This window comes from Euleptes europaea, chromosome 4 (genome assembly GCF_029931775.1).
Source record: "Euleptes europaea isolate rEulEur1 chromosome 4, rEulEur1.hap1, whole genome shotgun sequence".
NCBI lineage: Eukaryota > Metazoa > Chordata > Lepidosauria > Squamata > Sphaerodactylidae > Euleptes > Euleptes europaea.
Window position 1 is genome coordinate 49,231,747 of NC_079315.1, and position 21,474 is coordinate 49,253,220.

At 43.0% G+C, this 21,474-nt stretch overlaps 1 protein-coding gene across 1 annotated transcript; it reads right to left on the reverse strand.

The window, feature by feature from the left end:
- Positions 1-1,201: 1,201 nt before the first annotated feature.
- KLF9 (KLF transcription factor 9) lies at positions 1,202-20,224 on the reverse strand. The gene is made up of 2 exons (XM_056847936.1): positions 19,647-20,224; positions 1,202-1,873 (listed from the first exon to the last, which is right to left on the reverse strand). Exons 1-2 carry the CDS (start codon positions 20,170-20,172, stop codon positions 1,644-1,646), a joined length of 756 nt encoding a protein of 251 aa, XP_056703914.1. The 5' UTR covers positions 20,173-20,224; the 3' UTR covers positions 1,202-1,643.
- Between the last annotated feature and the right edge of the window lie 1,250 nt (positions 20,225-21,474).

A 21,474-nucleotide genomic window follows, 5' to 3' on the forward strand; every position in this document is an offset into this window, starting at 1 on the left:
CTTCTCTGTGAAGGAGGAGTAAAGAACAGCAGACCAGTAGAATGTTTCCGAGGGGGAAAGTCTGTAAACATAGGTCTCCACCATTACATGAGATGGGGGAGGGAAAGTCCATGATAACAACCTTTGTAAGTTTCATGCTTTTAACATTAACAAAGTTGAACACTTGGCTAGATGTAGGAAGTTTCCTCCAATGATGCCTTGGCTCTTCTTTTAAAGAGCAACCGTTTGCTTTTTCAACAGATGAAATATTGCCATATCATTGAATGTTTCAAGCCTGACACACGGGGTAGAGTTTGCAAGGAACACAGTGGCATGCCACAAGACATACTAAGACACACCTCCTGCATGTTAGATTTTTATGACCTCATTTTTTGTGGTTGTGGTATTGTTTTTCCCCCCATACTCTGTACAACAGCTGCAATTTGTGAAGAATGTAGAAGTCTCTTGAAAAGTACTTTTAAAAAAAATGAGTTTTACTTGTCTCTATCAGCATAGGGAATTGTTTGTAGAGGGGGGAAAGGCTTCCATAAACACACACAGTTCCCATTGGCTGTCACAGGAATCTGGCAAAGTAGATGTAGAGGATGCACCTTTGAGAGAGAGAGAGAGTTCATCATAAGGAAAAAGCCTTTACAAAAGTGGCAGCTTATAAAGATGGTAGCTGCTGTTATGCATTCATTCCAACAAAATACAGCAGAATAAAGCACTGTTAGTGGTTTTTATATAGTACAGTACAGTATATGGTTTTCAGATGAAAGTACAGGAACGACTGGGTTGGAGGAGGAAACCTGGTCTCCAGCTTCTGCCGCATTCTTTAGAATGACTTGTGGTGTTGTTCTTGTTTGTAAATGGCAACGGAATAATGGAGCCAAAATACATGTGACATCAGAAGTAATCTGAGCTGATTTCTTGTTTTTCCTTTTTGCTTATTGAATCGGATTGATGTCAGCATGTTTTCATTGGGGGGAAAAAACAGCTTATATTCAAAAGAAAGAAAAGACCTGGATTGTGTACCAAACAGGTTCTCGTCAGTATAAATTTCAGCTTATTTCCTTTTTCAAAAAAATACCGATCAGCAAATATGAACACCAGATGTAATGTGTTTTTTTTCTTAACAGTCTTGAACAGGATGGATCATTGAGAGAGAAGTGAATCTTCTTCTGAATATGTACTATGGAGTTTTAATTGAGAAATATCTGAGTGAGTTGGAAAGTGGTTTTACTAAACTTTTTTTGTTTTTGTTTTAAATACAAGCAGCATTACATTAGTCAACAAAACATGTCCATGACACAGCAATCACAAAGAGCTTGGAATCACTACTGTGTTGTCACAGGTCAAACCACCCAGTCAGACATATATACACCAGTGTTGATTCTTTAAACTACAAAAAAAGTTGCATTATTTCTGCTGATACCCCACACTGCCCCCCTCCCCGCTCCCACCCAGCAGCCACTGGTTTAAGACTGTTGTTGGTAGCATAGCAGAGTGGATGGGACAAAATGTTAAACTTCCAGCTACATGTGCTTTCAAAATGCAAGTAGGGGGAATTACTGTACAGTGGTGGACGTATTTGTGCTGATCAGTTATGCCTTTTGCAACAATGGTTGTCCCCTCCCACCCAACCTCCAATTCTAGTCTGTCATTCAAAAGGAGGCAGAGCTGGCCTTTTTAGATCGCTTGATCATGCTAGGGTGGAACTCAGTGTGGCGACGGGCATGCTTCGTCAGGTGGTCGCTCCTCATGAACCGCTTCTCACAAAGCGGACATCGAAACTGCTTCTCGCCAGTGTGGGTTCTGTAGTGCCGTGTTAGCTCATCAGAGCGGGAGAACTTTTTAAGGCAATCTGGCCATGTGCAAGGGAACGGTCGTTCACCTGTGGGAAGGTAAACATCAAATGACAGAGTTAAAGGAAGCAGGAACACAACAGTTGAGGTTGGTTTTGTGAACTATACAGCACAGAGGACTCCAAAAGTATTATAAAATAATCTTAAATGTGTCACTGGATTCATCAGTAGGAACAGCTTTAATTAAAATCTATTTGTGGCATAGAAGCACCTCCTTCTGCCCAAACACAGTGAAACAGGTTGCTCAGAACAGATAGCCCAGTTCTGGCAATAGGTACCAGAACTCTAGGGTCCTAATGGAGAACTTTTCCTATAAACTAAGAAGATGGGGGTTTGAACTTGTAATGTCTGATATTAAAAGCATGAGCTTTACCATATAGCCATAGCCATTATAGCTTTTAATCTGTACAGAACAAATAAGTCATGTTTATTAGTGTTTTTAGCCCTAGGAGCAGCAGAGTAGTTCAGAATTGTCCAGTGCCAAGAGATAGCAAAAGATTTTTAACCTTTTAACCTGGCAGATTATTGACCTTGTATGGACTGGGGGGGATATAAGTAGAACATCAAGGACACAACTGTAATCATACTGCAACATATTTGTGTGCATTTGGTTATTTTACTAAACTCAGAGAAGAAAAGTCGATCACTCATACTTTATAGTCTTTACAGACCCTTCTTATCTGCCACTGCAATTATCTATATTAGTTTATTTTATTGCTGTTTTTAAAGATTGTATTCTTGCTTTTTTATTGGCTCCAGATGCACTCCCACCCAAATACATATTTTTAAAAGTGATGGAAAGATTGATTCAAAATTGGTCACTAACACAAAGTGTAGGCAAAATTAGACCTTCCCAAATGAGTTCCTTAAAATATTAACATGTAATAACTCGTATCAACCTCTGTTAAGAGCTTGAGCTCAAGACATATAAGAAACATGTCTCATTCTGACAGCAAAATGTACTCAAGGAACCCAATAGAATGGTATTGTGAACATTTTCATATTTAGTTGACGTTGATTACTATTGTGTTGTTATTACACAATATCTCAGTTATTATAATTTTTCAGCATTTTAAAATTCAGTTCACACCAGAAAAGTCATGAGATTAGATCCAATTCTCAAGAAGCCCATTTTAGACATACCAAATAGTCTAGCTGGCAGTATGCTCCAACACTGCTTACCAGTGCAACATAGTCCACTAACTGCAGCATGCAGGCCCCTTTATTCAGCAGAGTTATGGACCATTTTGGTCCCTTGTCATTCCAATATAACTTAATTATGCTGATTGTCCACTGGATTGTGGTCCACCCCAGCGATGACATAAAAATAAGTATAGCTGGTGGATGCATCACAGAACGTCTCCTGTCAAACAGAGGTTGCTTGGGATACAAGGATACTCAACCTTCATGTATGTGTGGCTGCTGCTAGGAAAGCCAACCATCCAAGTCCTTTTATGTCTCACTGACTTTTATAGTTTCAGCGCTTACCCAAACAAACAGAGATATATTTTCTTCAGTGACTGCCAAAGATAAATGCTTTTTATTGTTAAACAGGTTGGAATGGAACGTTGGTCACAACATCATTACTGTAAGATCTTCAGAACATTTCACCTGGACTGTAGCCAATGTAGTAAGAGCCAAAAAGTGTGTACAAGGTCAGCTTGGTTTTCAATGAATCATCTCTACAAACCTGTGTCAGTTTTCTTTCCCTCTTTCATGTGCATGAGCAGCTTGTAGGACGTGATTAATTATTTTTGTATGTACAAGTCTGCTCACTCGCACTCTCTCACACATGTGGCATTTTAATACAATCAACTGTAGCTGTGAGGAACAAGACTAAAAATGATCCATATTCCAAACAAATAGAGAAAAATAAATCTGCTGTATCTACTACTCTGGCTGATTTGATTAAGTAAATTGAACTCCGTCCCTCTCCCCGTCCATTACCTTAGATACATCAACAAGACCTGATGTGATTTAGTGGGTCAAAACTTGCCATCTCAAAGCAAAATGCATATAACTAATGACATAGCCATTTACCCTGAGCAAACAATCATTAGGAATAGCTTTTCCTCCTACAGCCTGCTCTCTGAAAGACCAATATCCACATTACTGATCTGGGAAGATGACATAACCTGCCAGATATTCATACCCACTCACTGCTTCCAATACTTTCAAACCCACTAGAGTGAGCTATATTTCAAAAGAAAATGTCAGTCCCTGGGTGGGAAGAAACAACCTACCTACATAGAAGATTGTTCACAGTGCCTGAAATGTCCAAACTCTGTAGCAAGGCAAGACCTGCATGCAGGAATTCCAAACTCTGGTCACAGCATGTTATATATAAACCATGCTTATTTTTTAGTTAAATTGATATGCACACAGAGAATTTTGGCAAGAATACAAGTACAGGGAAGTAAAGGTTAGTTGGTTCAATGGGCAGAGGGACCTTGCAAAGCACAGAGCCACTGGGCCTCTGAACATTAGAACGATTTGCAGTTACCTCCTCCTTTCCAGAGCCCCATGTGTGTACTAATATACACTTATTGCACTTGCAATTCACATCAGCAGAGAGCATTTTGCACACGCAAAGGGAATGATTGTACCATCTGAAAGAGTAAAAGGAAGCTCTCCATGTGTACATATGCACTCCTGCATGCATGAAGATTAGCAGTAGGAATAGCAATATTAGGCTTCTAAGGAGTGGTAAGAACTTACTAAACCCCTAATTGAAGGGATAGCCACTTGAACAAATAAAAGTTAACTCAACATTAATAGATTCGGTATGATCAAAAGCATGATCCCTTGAGTCATTTGTGTGTGTCTGAAGATTTGAGAGTTATCATCCCATGGCTGAAAAATGTACAAGGAGGATCTGAGACACAAACCAGAAAACATATAGTGCAATCCTATGCAGAATCATTCCAGGTCAATACCTACTGAAATAAATGGGCTTAGCTTGGAGTAGCTCTGCATAGGACTCCATTGTATGGCACCTCATAATGTGTCAGAGGAATGATTGTTATTGCAGGGACACTGTGTTCTCAAACAGCATTATAACAAGGATCACTGGAAGATGCTCACCAAACCTCAGCTTGTGAGGCCCGCCCTCAGATATAACTCAGAACAGTGAGATGAGCAGTGCCCATACCTGTCTTGATTGTGGGAGACAAACACAAAGCAAAAATGGAAAATGTAGCTTGAGTCCACAACATTCCTTGAAGTTGAACCCTGGTAGGTCTGTGCATTCAGCTTTGGGTGAAACTCAAATATGACTAAATGAGGTCTTGGATTTACCTGTTTACCTAACAATGGGGAAAGTTTCAAGTGGGAAGACCATGAACATTTTATTGTTTCCCAGAAATTCACTACCTTTCTCAGCTTCCCGAGAACTATACACATAGGTGTTAAATGGACATCCACTGAGTTCTTGGCACTCAGCATTGTATTGGCAATACTCTGAACTCTGCCTGAGCAAGAGACATTTTTATACTTCTGGAGAACACAACCCAAGAATGAAGCATTAGACTATTTCAAACTGAGTCAGTGTCCTGGCAAAGGAAAGCAGCAAACTCTTGTTGTCTTCCGAGATAACCAAATGAGATTTATGCTGCTAGGATATGGATTAGGGTTGTGCAAAAAAAATATTTTGGTAAATTTTGGGTTTATTGGGCTCAATTTTTTTCCGGTAAACATGAAATAGCCAAATACCCATACTGGTAAATATTGGTATTCAGCTTATTTTCAGGTTTCCTGAAATATTCACGTCTATTATACTCTATGGGGATGTTTTCAAAGCTCCTGGGGGGTATTTTTGGAGGTACAGTCCCCAAATTTACAGCATGGCTGCAAGGGACTCTCCTTAGACAGTCACCAAAGTTTGGTGAACTTTGGGACAGGGGGTCCAATTTTATGGGCTCGCAAAGGGGTCACCCCCATCCTCCAGGCATTTGCAAGCTGAGCTGTCCATCGGTTTTCAGGTTCAAAAGTTCAGCGTTACCAAGGACTGACAGAAAGAGCCAACTGCCTGGCTGGCGCCTCAACGTCTTGGGGGATTACTTCATTTCTGGGTCGCTTTTCATGTTGTCCTTGCAAATTAGCTTCCAGAGGAAAAAGACTTAAATGCAAGACAAATAAGGCATGGAAAACATTCCTTTTGGTGGCAAACGACATCCTGTGAGCAGTCCTTTATTGTGGTCATGAAAAATCTGATTCCAAGAGATGGTCACGGTGCAGGGAAACAAAGCCTCTCCTCAGGGCAACCTTCTTGAGGAAAGCAGGTTTTTATGGGGTGGCGGTGGTGATATCGGAGCTGGCTGAAGTCATGACCACGGGGGCTGTCTGAAGGAGATTGCTCATCCACGTAGATGAATTAATTTCCTTCGGAAGCCTGGTGTGTGGCTGTTGAAGCCAGCTCTATTAGTTGGAGGATGAGCCCCATCTTTTAAATAACCCTATCTCAAAAGGGCCCCAACTATGAGGCCCTAACAAAACCAGTCAAACGAAAGAAAGAAAAAGGGGGCAAAGCACAGAGCCATGCCTCTGAGCAAAGGTGAATAGCCGAACCCGAAAAGCTGAATATCTATTCTGCGTTTTTGGGAATCACCTATTCAGCATTATCCCCAGGTTTTGGTATCAGGTAAACCCAAATCCTGAAATTTACCGAAACGGCTAATTTCGGGTTTATTTTCAGTTCAGGTTTATCAATATGCAAAATCCTAACATGGATAGATAGAACAATATGTGTTTGGAATAGAAGGCCAAAGTGGCAAATGTTCTGGAGATCATGAAGGGGTCTGGGACTGATATATTGCAAAATATAAAAGAGCTATTAAAGGACTCTGATGGTAACATAATTTAGTGACCTCCTTCCAGATAAAAGAAAAGTAATGACTCTGTTGTGATGTTTAAATGGCATGTTGTTAAATTTGCATCCTTGAGTAGCTGGGGAAACTATAGATAGCAAGGAACTCTGATCTTTCCACGCATTATTTCTTTTATATATCTAAGATTGCCTGAGACACTAAAACATTTTAAAACGTTTCTAGGGTTTAGAATCTTTTATTGGCAGCTTAGATCTGGTAACAGGGTAGTTAAGATTCCTCCACTGTAACAACACCAGTGGATAGTATGGGGAAAGTGATGTCTTTTACAGCAATGGTGCATTCTGTGCAAACCTGATGACAGAAAAAGTTTCAAGTGGAAAAACCATGAACATTTTGTTGTTTCCCAAAAATTCACTACCTTTCTCAGCTGGCTTCTGTTCTCTAACGCCAAAACAATCCCATTTCCCTCTTTTCTCTTCTGATCTTTTCCATACCATTTGCAAAAAAGATTTTCTAAAGATATTTGATAACTTAAGTCTTGTAACTGAATTTTGGAAGATGCCATGCACTTGTTCAATTCTCTGCGTTTGTGAATATAACTGTTAGACAAACTGGTCAGGTACAGAAAATAATGTAGTGAGTATACAATTTAGAAATGTAGTTAATAGCATTATTTATCTCCATTAATACATGAAGCTGCCTTATTCCAAGTCAGATCATTGCTCAGCATTGTGTAATCTGAGTGGCAGCAGCTATAGGGAAAGGTCTTTCATATTACTTATCACCTGAGCCTCTTAACTGGAGATGACAGGGATTGAACCTGGTACTTCCTGAATGTAAAGCAGATGCTCTACCACTGAACCGCATGTCCAGTTACATGGGGTATTATGGGCACATACATTTTCATTGTACAACAATAGTGGATAGGATGATTAATATTGAGGGCTGAACCAGTGAGGACATGAGCAGTAATACTGAGGGCCATTAAATATCTTTAAGAACGGTGGTTTTGTTTGAAATGGTAGAAAGATAACTTCAAATTCAGAAGGCTATTAGTATACTAAGTCAACATAGTTGAGTGGTGATAATATTCTGCAAATACTTTACAATGTGCAACAGATTGATGTGCAACAGAGATGGCCAGTTCAAAATATATGTAAATCTTTATTTAAAAAACAACCACACAGTACAGACCCAGGGCCCAAAATGAAGCAAATGCTACCACACCATAAGACCCAGAAGACACATTTTGGGAAATTGTCTGCTCTGTAGTAGAGATGGAAATATACAAGAAGGCAATAAGTGTCAAGAGGTAAAGCAGTCCAACAACAACTGCTGTCATTCCATACCCAAGTGTTTCATTAAAGAGTGCTGAATAAGACATTCATGCAGTTGCCTATTTTTATTAAATTCCTATGGAATTACAGCTATGGAGGCTTCTTTTATACACCATTGTTGATAGATTCTGTGATATTTACGCTCTCTTCTGCCTTAAATTGGTTTCTTTAAAAGATTTATCTAGTTGCCTTCAAGAATTTAGCACTGTCAAAGTGTTCCTGTCAAGTCTTTGTGCAGATTAAGAATGAGATTTTCTGTTTCCTTCCACTGAACTTTCTCAGGTCTTCAGCCATTAAAGCCAACCCTCCACCTCCAGTTGTGACAAGCACCTTTGCCTTCCCAAGTGGGGTGATGGCTGTTTCTGGAACGAGAAACAGAGGCAGTTAATGTGAGTAATTGTGCAGGCAGAGTAGCAAGGAACCCGTCCAATGCAACAATTTGTGTTCCCTTCATTTAGAGTCCTCTTGTGAAACAATTTAGTAAATGGGGGCGTGGATCCAAAATCAGTTTAATTTTGTGGAGGAAAAGCTGACCCAATAAACACTTTAACTGATGGCAGAAGAAAACCAGGATGGATGAATGCAGAAAAGACAGATAATTATATTCTGGATGAAAATAGCATACACTGGCCCTGGAAGAAGTTCCTTTGGGGCAAGGCAAAAAGAAATGCTATTTCAGATTTGTTGGCTTATAAAACTTAGCACTGACATTATTAAAAACTTTGCAGAGATTACTTTTGAAGGCAAAACATAGTTTAGAACATGACTACATTGCTGTCCTGCACTTGCTGGTTGGCTATGAATCCATCCACTTAACAATTTTAATATACCAGTTAACACTCATGTGGAGTAGCAGATTGAAACACTGCAGACAGATGCCCAGCCTAAGAAATGATATAATGCACGTGCTGCATGAGTATGCTACCCCACATTTTATTACAATGTAATTTATTCCAAAAGGCTATGCACAAAGCTTCAGATAAAACCAGAAAGGGTGCGTGTTACACCGAACCCATCCTTCTTGCTGCTTCTCATTGCTTTCATATAATGGTCATTTAAAAAATGTACAACATGGGTATGTTTGGTAGTTCTAAACTATTACCGCTTAATATACTGTTTCTCTTATATAGATTCAAAGTAGTGGAGTGGAAAGTTAGAATCAACAATATATATTTCAATTACATTTAAAACTATCTTAAATATTTTATAAAACTTTAAGCAGCAACTGTATTAAAAATGTCCCTCCAAAAGGGAACTCTCCATTCTGAACTCTGTTACAATTGGGCAACTGCAGGTATATTTGGGAGTGGCCTATGGAAGGAAATGACTGAAAAGCTTTGCTCACCTCTCTTATCAAGGGAATTTAGTGCAGACTTCACCTCCTCCCCACATCTTTACAGCCAGATACAAGGTGATGTGATAAGAGTGCCAGCAAGCTATAATGTAGTGGTTAGAGCGGATCTGGGAAATCCAGGTTCAAATCTCAGTCTACAATGGAAGCTTGCTGAGTGACCTTGGGCCACTCATGCTCTTAGCCTAACCTACATAACAAGGTTGTTGTGAGGATAAACTAAAGGAGGGGAGAATGGTGTTGTAAGCTGCTTTGGGTCCCCATTGGGACAAAAATAAATAAGGGTCAGGAAGTATACTCAGATGGTAGTTACACAATGCAATGGATGGAGGGTTGCCAGCTCCAGGTTGGAAAATACCTGGAGATTTTGGGGGTGGAGCCTGAGGAGGGCAGGGTTTGGGGAGGGACTTCAATGGGGTATAATGCAATATAGTCCACCTTCCAAAGTGGCCATTTTCTCCAGGTGAACTGATCTCTGTTGCCTGGAGATCAGTTATAATAGCGGGAGATCTCTAGCCACCATCTGGAGGTTGGCAACTGTAAATGAATGCCCATGGGAAGGGCTATGAAGCAATAAGCCCTTTTATGCCCAAACTCCAGAACTAAGCACCAAACTAAATCCAGAAACTTCAAGGTACATCCCATCCCCACAGTGGGGAAAAGGCGGGGAGAGAATGTGAACAATCTGAACATGTTCTGTTTCCCCCTTTGCATTTCCCATTCAGGTGACTTCCCAGAGGGGTCCTACATGAGCTCAGGAGAATGTAACAAACAAGCATGAGAGCTGCTCAAAGGGAACAGATGGAATTCCTCCTTTGAAGCTTGCACATCTAAACTGTGGTTTGAGCTTGGATAAACGATTTCAGGGTGACAGGAAAAACCGGGCAGATGATACACATCGGAGCATGCCCCTCTGGATTCCAGTCCCAGGCTGCAGTTTCCATGGTAGGAGCTATCAACAGGGGACTGAAAATGAAACAGCAAGTATCATAGGATCTTTGTAGAAATCTGCATTTAGGTAGGAAAAATCAGATGCATAATTATAGGATGGGGGAGACTTGTCTTAGTAGTAGTGTGTGCAAAAATGATCTAGGGGTCTTAGTAGACCAAACACTGAACATGAATCAACAGTGGAGAGGCTGTGGCTCACTGGTAGAGCAACTGTTTGGCATGCAGAAGGTCCCAGGTTCAATCCCCGACATCTCTAGTCAAAGGGACTATGCAAGTAGATTATGTGAAAGACCTCTACCTGAGACCCTGGAGAGCCGCTGCCGGTCTGAACAGACAATACTGTCTTTGATGGACCAAAAGTCTGATTCAGTATAAAGCAGTATAAACCATGTGTTCATGTGTTCCTGGAGTATGATGCGGTAGCTAAAAAGCTAAATGCGATCTTGGGCTGTATCAACAGATGTATAGCATCCAGATTACGCAAAGTGATGGTATCGCTTTACCCTGCTCTGGTTAGACCTCACCTAGAGTATTGTGCTCATTTTTGGGCACCACAATTTAAGAAGGATGTAGACAAGCTGGAACATATCCAGAGAAGGGCAACAAAGATGGTGAGGAGTCCGGAGACCAAGTTCTATGAGGAAAGGTTGAAGGAGCTGGGTATGTTTAGCCTGAAGAGGAGATGACTGAGAGGTGATATGATAACCATCTTCAAGTATTTGAAGGGCTGTCATATAGAGGATGGTGCTGAGTTGCTTTCTGTTGCCCCAGAAGGTCGGACCAGAACCATTGGGTTGAAATTAAATCAAAACAGTTTCCAGTTAAACATTAGGAAGAATTTCTAACAGAGTGGTTCCTCAGTGGAACAGGTGTCCTTGGGAGGTGGTGGGCTCTCCTTCTTTGGAGGTTTTTAAGCAGAGGCTAGATGGCCATCTGCAAGCAATGCTGATTCTATGACCTTAGGCAGTTCATAAGAGGGAGGGCAGGAATGTTTGCATCAGCGTTTGGCCTTTTCTTGCATGCCTAGGATAGTACCGATCGCCACTTTGAGGTCAGGAAGCAATTTTCCTCCAGGCCAGATTGGCCAGGGATTCTGGAGGGTCCAAAATTTATCTCATGTGACGTTAGACATACTGTACATGATGGGAAAAGAAAGTATACATTGAACTAACAATGCAATCCAAGTAGGTCCATTCAGAATCCTACTCAAGTCTATTCAATGGGGCTTATTCCTAGGAAAGTATTTTTAAGATTGCATTGTGAATTTCTGTGCAGTTGAGCCTATGGAGATTGGTTGTTTCTTCAAAATAGACCCCCCCTCCAGGAAGTTGAATGCTGCCTTTCACTGTCATATTTTGTTCCTCCCTTTGACATTTTCCCTGTGGAAGGGGGCTACTGAAAATTCTAGAGGGTGTGTTTGTGTCTGGGAGGGATGAGGCTGCACTGGTTTCCTATGCAGTGGAGAGGGAAAAAAAACTTTGAATTTTTTTTTCCTGGAGCTAATAGCTGGTGGGTGCTAACAAGACAGAGCTACTGCTTCATGTCCTGTGTGAGGGCTTCCCCGAAGTCTCTGGTTAACCACTCCTAGAAACAGAATACTCCATTTGATAGTCCCTTGAGCTGGTGTTCGCTTATATTGGAACAATCCCACTAAAATTTGTTGATTACTTCAAAATAAATGGTTCTGAGAACGATGTCCTCAAGCAGCATTTACACAGCATAGGAAATTTTAAAGTTCTTACTAAATGTCTGCTCAGTTTATCTGCACAACTAAAAAGTGGAAATATGTCAGATTACAGCAGATTTTAACAGACCATATGGGAGTTGGTCTACAAAGTATAGAGAGCCAAGAAAAACCCAAATCCCAGGAAAAATATAGCTATCTTGTCCTCAAGACTTTTGTCTACCCTATAACTTGAGGGACAGATAAAGATGTTCCCATAGTTCCCAAGCATGAAAATCCTATCCTCACAGAACAATACAAACAAGACAGTCTAACATACCTTGCATTCCTCTTTGTCTCCAAAGACCTCTGGAATTTGTGCTATTCTTGCTTTCTTCCTAGAGAGCTCAGGGTCTTGATAAGATCTGGCATCCTCCTGGCACACATCTACTCTTCTGCATTAGCACTAGACAGTGTGGTACTTGTCACCTCCATCTTGATGCATGTTCTTTTCAGCAATGGATATCTCAGAACCGTCCAAAAGCTGCTAAGTTTTCATGGATGGCAACTCAAATCAGTTTTCCTTCTTGTTCCAGAATGGCTGATGTTATTGTGGGGCTTTTGTACTGATTACTGCTTGTTTTTCATTATTCTTCTGGTATTAATTATCCCAAGCAAATTATTATGGGCTGGGCAATACAGTCTGAACACCCAGTTCCAAAGACTTGATCTGAGTTTAGAATTCCATTGTCACTTAATCCAGATGTTCACAAGCATCTGGATACTTCACTCAAGCCAGCTGGCACCAGGCCTACAAAGCATTCTTTTCTTTCTAATAGGTGATCACAAAAATCAGCATGCTATTACACACATGCACAGTGGCTGCAAAGATACCGATGCTGGTAAGAAAGAAAATGGATTCAGATTTAACGTATGCAAAGTTCTGTTAGTATGAGCATGATGCCTACTAGATGCTAAAATGTGCCTAAATAATAGAGCTTACACTAGAAAAGTTTCTGTATGTAGACAAAACCCAAAGGAGTCTTATGTTACCTTTAAAACAACAAACTATGTTAGTCTTTAAGTGCCATTAGGTGCTCTTGCTTTTGTTGCACACAGCTAACCCATTAGACATTCTATGTAGTTGATGACCAATTATGGATGTCAGCACTCAGCTGGCAACCTCCAGGAGCTAGGGTGATCAGCATGAGGCTAGCAACCTTGGGAGACTCATCTAACAGAGTGGGGCCTTGCCAATATTGCTGGTGATGCTTTTGCAACAGCCGAAACTATGGTTTGACCATAGAATTTCGATCTTTTGCTAGTGTGTCATCGTGCTCATGTCACTTCTGGTTGCACCAGAAATGATGTCAATGTGGCAGGGTGCTGGTGTCCCCCCAATCTTCCTGTTATTGCCCAGATGAGTGGGTGGGTGGGGGGTGACTTGGAAGTGACTTTATGTTTTTAAATGGGGAGTGTCATCATGACACTCTAGGAATTTCAGAAATCTCTATGCTGTTTCCCTCCATTTTCCCCTGTCACTTCACTGAGCAAGGGAGGAGGACAGGAAGCATTACCCAGAGGTCTTCTCGCCATTATCAGGTAAGAGGCAACCCTATGACCTATTAGCTTTTGGACAAGTATGAGAGATGCAACTTTGGCTCATGGATCACGATCCCCATGCTTGATGGAAAAGGTAATTTACACTACTGTGTGATGGAGCAGTTCTCTGAAGACATGCACACTACTCAAGGAGCAAGAATAGAGACCAGGATCTCCAGAGTGCTCCAACATTTGTATGGAAAATAGGCAAAATATCTAACTGTCTCTACAGAATTATTTTGCTGTGGCACAATTGCATCTTGTAATAAATGCAATCAGCTTGGAATTCTCTACACTGCTTTTTTATTATTAGCCAAATAGTATTGTTGCTTTACAAATTTTAGCAATTTCAACCTTGCTTCTTAGTTTCATTAATTTACAGAATTTTGAAAATTGGCTAAAGGTTATATTTTGCTCACTGGGGCAAGAGATGTTGACTGGGCCCATAGGAGTCGAATAGGAGTCAAATGTTAGGGGAAAGGCTCTTTTCTCATTGGACAGTCCAGACATTGGGATCTTAACTTGGTTTCCATAGCCATCTTGATCCAAGTAGGAAAGCAGTGATCTCACGTGAATGTACTTGCCCAGAGAGATATTTTCCTTTTCTAAGAAGCACACACAAATATAGGTTAGAGATTGGAAAGAAAAATACTACTGTCATTCGGTTTAGTATATAGGTGCTAGGTGAAAACTAATGCTTTGTGACACATTTCTCTCCTGAAAAGTGCTCCATGACTCAAAAAGTTTGAGAACCACTGGGTTAGACTATAAAGGCAATATATGTTCTTCTATGCTAAGCAGAACTAGGTGCAACAATTGATTCATACTGGCATTTTCAATATGTCCGTTTCTGGCAACCAGAATTACCAGACTTGGTGTGAAGGGTGATGAGTAAGCACCACTCTGCTGCTCAGTACTTCTTCCTCAAATGTGTATTTTTTTTCTTTTTTTGGACTAGAACATTTGGTTCTTCTCATTTCAGATGAAGAAGACAGCACTAGAAAACAACTGTGATGAGTACTTTATTAAAACCTGTCAATTTTGTCCATATATGTGCTGTATATCTTAACCTAATGTACAGATTAACATGTGCATTCGGAATGGAGAATGAAGAGATTCTTGAAAAAGAGAAATTATTGCCTTCACGTCAGTAGTCACTGTATTTACCAGAGTTATTACTGACTAGAGCCATGATCCTCCCATTCAGTCATTGCATTTTTCTCTGTGAGCACATAATTGTGGGGAAATAAAATGTATTGGGCATACAGTGAGAGACTGTAAGGTAACGCCTACCTTGTTATACTCTGGGGCAGAGGATTCTTCAAGGAAACATTATTAATTTTTATCATTTATACTAGAAACCAAAAACTCCATGGATACCTCGAGCCATAAGTAGTACAATCATAGAAACTATTACTTTCTGTTTATTTTCTAGAAAAACCACTCTTCCTGCTCTTAACTAGCCAGATGCTAACTTCTGATTTGCGAACTGAGAAAAGAGCTTGATCCTACTGGAATTCTTACCTCAGGCTTACAGAACAACACCACTTTTGTGTTGCTCAACCCCACCCCCCATTTCTACTAACAAAGATTTTCAGCAGCACTACTGGTATAAGGCCAGAACCTCCACAGTTCTGGACAAAGGGAAAGTTCCCATGCAAATCCAATGGATCTTTCTCTACTAAGGCAGGAGAGGCAGTGCACCACCTCCTAGGGATGCTAGCCTCCAGGCAGAACCTGAGGATCACCCAGAATTACAGTTCATCTCCAGACTACAGAGATCAGTTCCCCTGGAGAAAATGGATACTTTGGAGGGTGGATTCTATGGAATTGTACCCCACTGAGGTCCCTGTCCTCCCCAGGATCCATCCCCAAGTCTCCAGGAGTATCCAAACCTGGATTTGCGAGTCCTACCCCACCATCCTCTGCTGGTGGCCAGGAGGGACCTGGCAACTCTACCACTTCCTCAGTCTGAGGAGAAACATTTCATCAGAGTTACAGGCCCTGTTGCTTGCTTGTTCGTGACATCTCCAGGCACCAGCTCTTTGGGAACATCAAGATGAGCATGTCTCTGCAGTCTTACACCATTCCAATTAATCAACGCTCATTGAAAAAATGTGTCACTAGAACAGAAAATGAATGGGTGCCATGACAGGAATTCTTCTTCAGAATGAATCTGAGAGAATGTGATAAGCATTAAATGCAAGACAAGGGGATAGCTAAGGGTACATGAGGAATATGGACTGCATTTAAAAACACAGAGAAGATAAATCCAAACTAAGAAGAGACTTGTTTCTAAGATACCTGTTATATACGTCTTAAAGCCTGGAGATATGAAAAGAAGATTTTTTTTTTAAGAATGAAGAAAACACTGAAGACAGCTCCCACATCTGATGGAGGAGAAGGTCTACTCAGGAAATACCACAGTGAAGCTGTGGAATACACCGTGTGTGGAATGGGAGCCATAAGTTTTAATTCTGGCAAGCAAACATTAACAATACTGTGAAGGTCAAACATATTATTTGCTGAGGACACAGACTTATCTCAGTGACAGCCATCTTGATCTACAGAATAAGGTTTTGAACATAAGTCTATATATGGCTTCCTCAGTTTTCTTATGCATACCACTTTTGTTATATTTTTACTACAGAGGCAACTGAATCTGGTTGACATGAAAATACGTTGAGATTTATCAACCAAGAGTACAATGGTGTTTTCGGTTTAGGAAATATTTAACTATTAGAAGCTCTAATTAAATAACAAAGCTGCTTGAAGGAATTTCAAAGCAAAACAGAAAATACAGTTTGTGTTAACTTCTATCCAGAATATTCTTCCAGCTAGTAAAAGATACAAAGTTGCTAAGGTAATACTTCACTGAATAAGCTTCATGATGGAAAGAGTCTGTGTTCACAAAGCATTGAAGCAGAATGCAAGCGAGCTGATATACAAACATGATAGGTCAATTATTTCCCTTGCACAAGGCCTCAACAAACAGTTGTCTGTAGAGTATAAATGAGTGGCACAAAAGGAACGTTTCATAGTATGCACATCTTCAGACTAAGGGTTACACTACGGGACAAAACTTCAGTCCATTTAAATTGATGACATTAGAGTAAAACTCTTATTTGATTAAACTACATTTACATACATCACCTTCTCAAGTTTTCTCCATAGCACCTATCCACATTCTATATTTATTCCCAAAAGAAGTCAACTCTAATGTGCATAAATATTATTGGTTAATTTTTTTAATCTGGAAGGAATGCCAATGTGACATTCTCAGCAATGGATCTCTCTGTCTGGTGCTTCTAACATAATAAGGAAACTGGTTATAGTTTTACACTCCTTTCCTGCCTTGCTCATTACAGGAATCACTGTTGTGTGACTTACAACACCTCTTTTCCGGTTCATCTTCCATCCTGCGCTACATATGATGTCAGCACGGTGAGCAAAAATAGTAGTACTGGGACTCGCTCCCAAGTCTCCTCTCATGGTAGCCAGAACTAGGCCACTGGAAAAGGCATTTCAGGGGAAGTTCAACCAAAATTCACCCTTTGCCACACCCTCCTGGTAAAGAAGATGCAGTTCAGTGTACATAAGGTTTTTTTTTTTTTTCAGGAGTACCTTCTTGTGTTTGTTCCCTGTGTGAAGACTACTTCTTCTCTCAGCTAAATCAAAATGAAAGAAAAAAATGTCTAAAAAAGAAAAACTAATACTGAGAAAAATCATTTTCTCCTTTGCCTGGCCCTTGTCCTAAGACTCCAGCTTATGTATTCAGAGCTTTAAAAGAGCTACGCAAGTAGGTATGTGTCACACAGCATTTTTAAAATAAAATAAAATCATGACAATAGTTTGTAAGAATTTGATCTGGTAGGGCAGGCACATTTCTATATTACTAGGCAGCTTTTGGCCAAATGGCGCTATCCTCTAACATACAAAGGCTAGGCGAGGGTGTGTAACAGCCTGCTTTATGGAAAAATAGGATTCTGGATAGTAATTCAGCTTTCTAAATAAAGTAGATGTAGCAATTCTGGAAAAATCCTGGAAAAATCCATATCAGCAGGAAAGGAAAACTTTCCATTTACCATGCAGAGTGGCCTGAGACGATACTGAACATCTTTGTTGCAACATGTCTGCTCTAAAAAGCCCATTTCTAGAGAAGGGGGAGTATTACAGCCATTCTGTGGTTGAACTGTTTCTTTACAGAGACGGCAAAGGAAAGTAACAGTTAAACATAACATACATCCCATGTTGCTTATCATTATGTGTCCAAGAAAAGACCAAGGAAAATACAGGCATATGCTTTCTTAGCACGTGACCATCAATATATTTGTATGTATGTGCTGACCCCAGCAAGGGGCTGTCAGGGCACGTGGCAAGCAGAGGTGGTTTGCCATTGCCTTCCTCTGCAGAGCCTTCCTTGGTGGTCTCCCAAGTACTCACTATGCTTAATTTCTGATGTCTGACAAAATCAGGCTATACCATGCCCTCCAGCAATATATAATCATCCCTCCAGCAATATATAACCATCACATTAATCATAGAAAAGTCACATTAAGGTAGCAAAGTGTGTCTAGCACCATATCATAAAAATAATCAGCTTTCCTCATAAAGCTGCAATAAACCTTGTTGGAAAATGTAGAAGTCACTAACCATTGCGTCTTCCACAAAAGCACTCCTCCAACTGGCATAAGTAATCTGGTTTCATCTTTAAACATATTCACCAAATTCTAAGGATGCATGTCCAATGACTGCAGTGAAGTACCAGATATGCTCAGCAGTGAAGTATTAGACATGCATGTAACCTTTCACAAATGGTTGGGACTGGGAATCAACAATAAGCATTCCCTTAGACAGAAGCATCATCTTATTGAAGCCACATTCAATATCTGCTTCTAAAACCTAAAGGATAAGAATAAAGCTGATCATCGTATTATCAATGATCAAATGAAATAAACTCTTCCGGAAAGGGAAGGAGATTGGTTTTTCATATTATCCACTTATAACTACAGTATTGTGAATGTTCAACATAAATAAATAAGAAACTTTCCAAAGGCAGGGATTTCACCATGTCTCGCCTTCCCTGACTTTTGCCCCCCAACTAATTTACTCCTGTTACTGGAGAATTGATATTATTCCAAAGCCTTTGGACATCGTGAGCATCCACGTGTTTCTTCACAAGAATTTGGAAAATACGTCATTAGTCCATGACCGCCAAGATGTGGCCACGCCCAGTGACGTTTATGGAACCAACATCTGCCATTGAGGCTAACCCAAATACTGCTCTGAAATACTTCTTTAGACGAAGCTAAAGAGAATCATAGTTAAGCTTCCTACCCACTGGTTTATCCAAATATAATGCCAGGCAACAATCTAAGGAGTCTGTTAGGAGAGCTCTGGACCGTTCTGGTAAAGAAAAAAAGGGCCACCAGGAAACCAGAAGATGGCAACCCCTAAATGGCTCTGACACATGCACAACCTTAAGCATCCACACAGGTTTTTTTCCCTTTCAATTCCTTCCAGCCTGAAAGAAGCATTTTTTGGGGGACTAAACAGCTCCTCTACTGGTCAGATCTCCTCAGTGTAAGCACAACTCAGTCATATACAGACACATGAGCAGAAAACAGGATTCAGCAGCATGACAAGCCAGTGAAACACCCTGGGCTCTCCTAACCAGCCACACTCTTGATGTACCATTTGTATCAACACCCTGTGCCCAAATGGAGCCAGCCTGGTCTAACGACTGCTTAGAAGGGCCGAGGAGAAGAATTGGATGTCGATGCTGACGACCGAAGGCAAGAAGAGCGAAAATAACCACAGCATCTTTCGGAAGGGTTCAACCCAGGACAACCTGACTGGGCGGGAGGGGGAGAAAGCACACCGCCACCAAAACACCCCGCGCATGGGAGGGGCGCTGTTTGCCTGTAAGCCACGGGAGGCGTTTCCCTAACCAGGTTTTGCTCTCTGGCAGGCAAAGCTGCGCGGTCACCAGACCGTGTGCCCATCGCATGACCCCCCCCCGAAGGCCCCCGCCCCGCCCCGTCCCTCGGAAAGAGAGAGACCACAGCTAACCTGTATGCACTCTGTAATGGGCTTTAAGATGGGATGATTTGCCATAGACTTTGCCACATCCACTGTAGGGGCACTTATGTCTTTTTTCCGTGGCCAGTTTCCCCTTGGCAGGCCCTCCGCCGTGCAGGAGGGAGAGGGGGTCCGGCCGCCCGCCGGCCTCCTGCCCCTCCACGGGGCTGTGGGAAGGGCTCGACCCGGACTCCGTGGTCCCGTCGCTGTCCGATCCCGCATCCTCGTCGGGGCTTTCCACGCTGTCGCTGCAGACGGACGGCGTCGGGAGGGGTCGGTACTTGTTCAGGTCCAACAAGCTCTTGGCGATGGTCACCAGAGTGCAATAATCCTTCCAGGCGTCCCTGGGGTCGCTCAGCTCCTTGGTCCCGCCGGCCGCCGCTTCCTCCTCCTCCTCCTCCTCGGGCATCTTCAGCAGCTCCGCCTCGCGGGCCACGTCCTGCCGGGCCACGGAGCGGTTGGAAATGGACACCAGGCACTGGGCGGCCACGAAGTCCATGTAAGCCACTGCCGACATCCTGCAGGCGGGGATCGGCCGCCCTTCCCACCCCGACAGGGAGGAGAGCCCAATGGCGAAAACTTGCTCGCTCGCTCGCAGGGGGGGGGGGTTGGTGGGTGGGGAGGCGGGGGGGGGGTGTTGCAACCAGCAGGCGGCTCGTCGTCTTGCCTTCGGGCTGCAGCGCCCGGGAGGCGTCGGGGTGGGGTGCCTTCGCCAGCCAGGCAAGGGATCCACGCCGGCCGCTCAGCGGCTTACATAACCACGGCCGTCCGAGAGCCCCCCCCGAGAGGGAGCCGGGCACCCAGCCTACCTGTTGCCCCCGGCCCCCGGCCCCCTCCCGCTTTTCATGCGCTCCCGAGCGCGCCGGGGGGCTGGGGACACCCGCCTCGCCCCGGAAAACAGGGTCGCCAGCGGGGACTTCAAGGAATTCAAGTAGCACCGAGGGGGGGTTCCCTCTTCTCCCCCCCCCCAACCCGCAGGGAAAAAAAATCAGCCCGGGTGGGGGGACTCAGTGGATCGCGCACTGCCCTGCCTTAGGATTCCCGGAGCGCTCAGCCACTCCGGAGGAGGCGCGGCGTGGCCAGCTCCGCCCGGGCTCCAGGTCTGGCAGCAGCGGCTCCCCCCCACTGCCTGACTCGCTCCCCCCTCGCCTGCAGCGCCGGTCTTGCTCAGGACCAATTTCGCAGAAGCCCATCACGCAAAGGTTCCGCCGAGCGCCGCCCCCCCCCCAACCCAACCCAACCCCCCCACCACCAATTGGCCAGGCGGGAGAGTGATTCAACTCTGTTTACCTTCGCCCCCTTCCACTCAGAAGGGCCTTTTTGGCAGGAGAGGTGTGTCCATCAAACGGGAGGCTCGGCCAATCGCGCCGCCCCCTCCCAGCGCCTCGTGCTACTCGCGGAGCCTCGCCGCCCCTGTTTAAAAGGGCGATCCGGGCCAGCTGAAGGATGCCCTATCTCGAGAAGCACCGGGTTGGAGGGGGGGGGGGATCAGGAGTTTGCATGCAGCCGGCTTGGGAGGGCAACGGCGCAACGCCTCGCGGTGCCCGGGACCCTTGCCCCGCGCTCCCCCTCGCTTGCTGGCCGTCCCGGGCGGCCTCTTGCGCTCTCCGCTCGCCAGGATCGCCTTTTGCAGACCGGCAGAGCTCGGGTTAAATGCCTCACTAAGACTCTCCTATCGTCCCAGCAACCGGCTGGCCAATCGAAAGTGATTTGGCTGATGTCACTAACTTTGGCTCCGCCAATCAAAAATACACCCAGAACAAACCTGGAGAACTAAGAAGACTGGATGGAATCGAGAGCTTTTAGGAGTCAAATGTAA